Raw genomic sequence first — 4,862 nt, 5'->3', positions numbered from 1 at the left:
TATATATATATATATATATATTCATGCATGAACAATTTTTCATCAAGTATTAATGATACAATTAATTTTTAACTTAATTTTTAATAAAAATAAATGTATATATTTAATTTATAACTAATAATCTTAACATTACTTATATATTACAATTTTAATTACCATAATAATTTCGTAATTAATTAGATATGATACTTGATATTTACTTGTATTGATGATATCCTTTTATTTATTCCATATTGGTTTTGAACACTGTCATTTTTTATTTAATTTTTTTCAATATTTAAGACAGAAATTATGAAGATTGAAAAGAGAAACTAAGATGCATTATAAAGTGTGTCAAACAAGGAAAGATTCAATACACTAACGTCTTAACGCGAAATATATTTTGCGTTTTGCAGTTGGAAACTCATGCCTACTATGAACAGTCAGTAGAAGGAGAGATTTTTAGAAAGAGACACGGTTCAACTGCACACATCATATAATCCTTCCATCATGGTATCGCGCTCCATATAATCGCACCCTTATATCTTCGATACACTAGTGCGATATTTATCGCGCGTGACACGCAATATCCAATGAGAGTATATCTTTAAAATAAAAACATCGGTAAAACTGTACACTCATTCGATATCACGTGTCGCGCGCGACGAACATTGCGCTGATATGCCGGAGCTATTACTCACTTCAATGATTTCGTTGAATTGCAATGTGAATAAATCTAATGAATTTTGCGAGGAATTTTGACACAATGAAAAAAAGATAAAAAAAGAAAAAAGTTTAGGTGATAGCTGTGGCAACGCTAGGTAACTTATTTATTTCACGCATGCGCACTTCATTTTGGTCAACACTAACATCAAAGATAGAGAGTTGCGCTACTATATATAATATATTGTGATTAAGCCCCAAACAGATAGGATGTGTTATTTATTTTTTTGAAGCGGCGTAGCTGCCCCGAACCAATAAACACTAGTCTATATCCTACTGTCTACATAAGATTTTTTAATCTTAACAACCACTTTTCCTGCTGAACGGAGCAATTTTGTTATGAATGGTGTGATCGGAAAAGAACCAGGAGTACCAAAAAACTAGACTACAACGTCTAATGGAATTTCCGTAACTGTAGCACCTGAATTTATAAATTTGTTCGCGTCTTAGAACACATATAAATGGAAAAGGAATAAAGCGCTAAGCTTGATGTAAAAATCTGTGCGAGAGAGAAAGGTAGTAACTGATAAATGTTGGTAAAGCGCATGCATCTATTCCTCGTTCCTGCTATCCATTATCGCCCCATAGTTGAATCCCTGCTTCCACTAAACTACATATTCACTGAAATGAGGATCTCCGCTGTGAAACATAGAAAATCGTAGCACCAATTAATCAGCGCCATTTTAATTTGGTCAATATAAGAGCGAATCAAAAGTTTTCTGGTGCTCATGCGCACTTACGTTTAGTGTTCTTTAGTGAGACGCATATGTCAGCAAGATTATCATGTGTGGGGTTGTATTTAAAAAATTACTTTGAAAGATTATAAAATCGTGTGACTGTAAAATGTGCAAAGCATCATAACATGAAGTGCCGTGTGCCTGGGTGTGGGCAGAAAAGAAAAAAGGGCATTTTATTTCATAAGTACGAATTTATGTATTAAATGTATCAATTCCTGCACATGTGTTAACGATGTAAGATATAAAAAGTGTTATTAATGTTATTTCATTGAATGTACTAATAAAATTGAAGTGACATTTTTGTTTACATACCATTTATGTCCATATAGATTTCCATACATTGATAGTACATCAATCGATACATCGATTGCAGCGCGCGCGCGAACGCTTTTGATTCGCTCAAATAATGGGCGTGTTCAAGTCGACAAAGCAGCTAGGTCTGCTCGCCGAGCAATTAAGCATGATTGGTTCGATCCACAAGTAAGAATCAATCATACTTATTCGCTCGGCTTGAATTAATTGGCGCTCATTAATTGAAAAGTACCCATAGTTCAGTGCTGCTTCCCGACCCCACACGCGGTTTGAACAAGAAAAGTCGGAACCGATGCCAGCGCATTGAGAACATTTATCTGTTACTACCTTTCTCTTTCGCACAGATTTTTGCATCAGCGCGAGCCATAGGCAAACATACGCAATACCCCTTCTATTTATGTATGTTCTAAAGTTCGTGTTGCTCCAATATGCTTCAACATACCATAGCTCCTATTCACTCTATGAGCGCGTTTAAGTAAGTAGGAGCAGAGAGAAACTTGAAGGCTTATTACGGTTCTTTAGACAAAATAAAAATTACAAAAATGAGCAAACTCACTAGGTGTTACCAATAAAGTTAGAAATATTCTAGTAAATTCACTTTTGTAAGTTTCACCTTGTTTCAAGATACAGAATTGATCCCTAGATCCGGCTAATTATTTCAGTCAAGTACATGGTCCATAAAAAAAATTTATGAATTATAATTAATAGAATAACTCACAAACCTTTTTAATTCTACTTCAAAAGTCTTCATACGATACACAAACGATTTAAAACAGTAATTTTTACAACCAAAGATTTTGTTCGGTTACATACATTCGAATAAAAATGAAATGCAAATATTTTGAATTATAAAATACATTTTAGCTAATAGTAATAATAAAATGTATTGAGTATTTCACGTTTTTTATTCGATTTCTATGTTTATTTATAAAAATGACTATGTTCCAAAATTCAGCTCTGAAAATCTATACATTACGTTTTATACATAGTTACGTATTATATACATTTTTAGCACAGACAGTGAATTTTGGAACACAACCCATATCTTCACATTATTTTATGTACAAAGACTTTAATGTGCACCAGTGTGCACCAGTGCGTTCAATCGAATTCGCTATTAATCGGTTGATTAATCCATTGAATGCACAGTGTTGACTAAAGCTGACTTTTCATACGCAACACGCTGCGGCAGCAATTCACTGCTGTTGGTTAAAAATTTTACATGAGATAACGGACTTCCGATGTAAAATACATTTTGCCGCATCTCATTGAAGTTCAATTGAATGAACAAAGAGCAGCAAAAAATTCGAAGTCGAGAAAGTCTTCAGTATTTCACAAAAAATGTGAAAATTGAGTACATACACTAAGTACATTTTTATTAAGATTTGAAGTAATGGGAATATTCTAAATTCTAAATAATTACTTGCAATAGTAGTTGTCTAAACTGTAACTGCACTAACAGTTGCCATATAATTACAAGTTTTTATTTTTTTAAGTTTTCTGAGTAAATAAAAGACACATATTTGAGGTTAAACTTTAATATGATGTTGTCATTATTCCTTTTCGTGCGCAACAAATGCAGTAGAAGCAATTACATATGAAAAATTTGCATCACGTGACATTTTTGCTGCCGCAGCATGCTGCGCATGAAAAAAGCACCTTAATTAAAAAGTTGCGTTTTTTCACGCATGATGCGCATGATGCATCTTTTATCCTTGTTATTCACCGAATGTTAAACAAGAAAAAATGGTGCATTATACATCATGTGTGAAACGGAACGCAGCTAAAGTTGCCACAAATAACAATATATATAGTCCCACCTATAAATCGCGACAGATTAAATTTAAGCTATATGTTGACTGTGTTCCAAAATTTATTGCCAGTACTGAAAATGTATAGTATACATAATGTAAACTGTAGATTTTCAGCGCAATAAATTTGGCAATAAATTTTGGAACATAGCGGTTGTCACAATCATGTGCGCAGTCGTACTTGAGGCTAAATTTGGATTGACTGCCCTGAATTCTACTCTACATGATTCTCGTTTAATTCTCTTCTCTATGGCGGACATTAGTGAGGATAGAGGGACAAAAAACAGCTGCTCGGTGAAGTTCGGTGGTGGATTCTAGATATGTTTATCGGCATGAGTGTATGGAGATGCGTTGTCATTCCGAGACATCATCACGACGTCGAGATAACGAAGGAGCTGGAAATAATGTGATCGCGAGTCGGTGGTAAACGTGCTACGTCCACTGTTACATACGTAAGAAGGTGCGGCTTTCGGGTTATGTTACGGCGATCCCACACACAAGGATCATGGCACAGTGCAAGTTAACCCCGCGGGAGTTCATCAGCAACGCGTTCTCCCCACAGGTCGCCGTAGTTTGCTCGGCCGCTGCCGACGCCACATGCCAAAAGAATAATTTATCGTTCGTCGAATTGCTCCAGCCATTTTGCAAATTGAATACCGAAGGTAAGCCGAGAATCGCGGCATCTAAATCACCCATTCGCCGAAGATATACACGCGCATTATTGTGTAAACTACATATATACAGGATGTACCAAAAGTGAAATTCTAGATACTAATTAACAAGCTTTATTAATTAGTAGCGAATTCGGTTGAACTCACTCCGTGCGCATTGATGTGCATCAAGGCCGTTGTACACAAATCGACATAAATGTGTTATAACGAATTCGATTAATTGTATTTATAGATTAGTGCTCACTTAAACGCTATTATATGAAATTAGTAAAGTGAAATGTAAAAATATATAAATATTTTAAATGATTAAACACTTAATAATGATATTGTCATGTTATTTATTATAAACAGAATATACATGTATTATTTCATTATCTAAGTTAATTATATTGTGCTACTTTATTTAGATACTATTTTATGTAGAATCTTTAATGTGCATTAATCCAGTGTAGTCCAAGTCAAATTAAAGTACTGTTTTAAGTTGTCATAAGCCAATCACAAAGTTATTAGTATCTTAAGGCATTACTTAAGATGGTCTGGAAGTAAGAACTATAAATACTGACAATAAATACTGGCTGAAGGTTTCTGAGTACTCGCCTTAGTCATATTGAATCATGACATCATAAATG

General features: G+C 34.2%; 1 protein-coding gene across 2 annotated transcripts in view; it reads left to right on the top strand.

Moving 5' to 3' along the window:
- Positions 1 to 3,776: 3,776 nt before the first annotated feature.
- LOC108753259 (trafficking protein particle complex subunit 8) overlaps positions 3,777 to 4,862 on the top strand; it is an 8,143-nt gene continuing 7,057 nt past the window's right edge. For both annotated transcript variants that reach the window (XM_018494704.1, XM_018494703.1), the window contains exon 1: positions 3,777 to 4,224. In XM_018494704.1, the coding sequence (XP_018350206.1) occupies positions 4,068 to 4,224 (157 nt within the window). In that variant the 5' untranslated portion in view covers positions 3,777 to 4,067. The remainder of the gene's footprint in view (positions 4,225 to 4,862) is intronic.

This window comes from Trachymyrmex septentrionalis, unplaced genomic scaffold, assembly GCF_001594115.1.
Source record: "Trachymyrmex septentrionalis isolate Tsep2-gDNA-1 unplaced genomic scaffold, Tsep1.0 scaffold67, whole genome shotgun sequence".
NCBI lineage: Eukaryota > Metazoa > Arthropoda > Insecta > Hymenoptera > Formicidae > Trachymyrmex > Trachymyrmex septentrionalis.
This window is presented reverse-complemented; position numbering and strand designations above follow the sequence as displayed.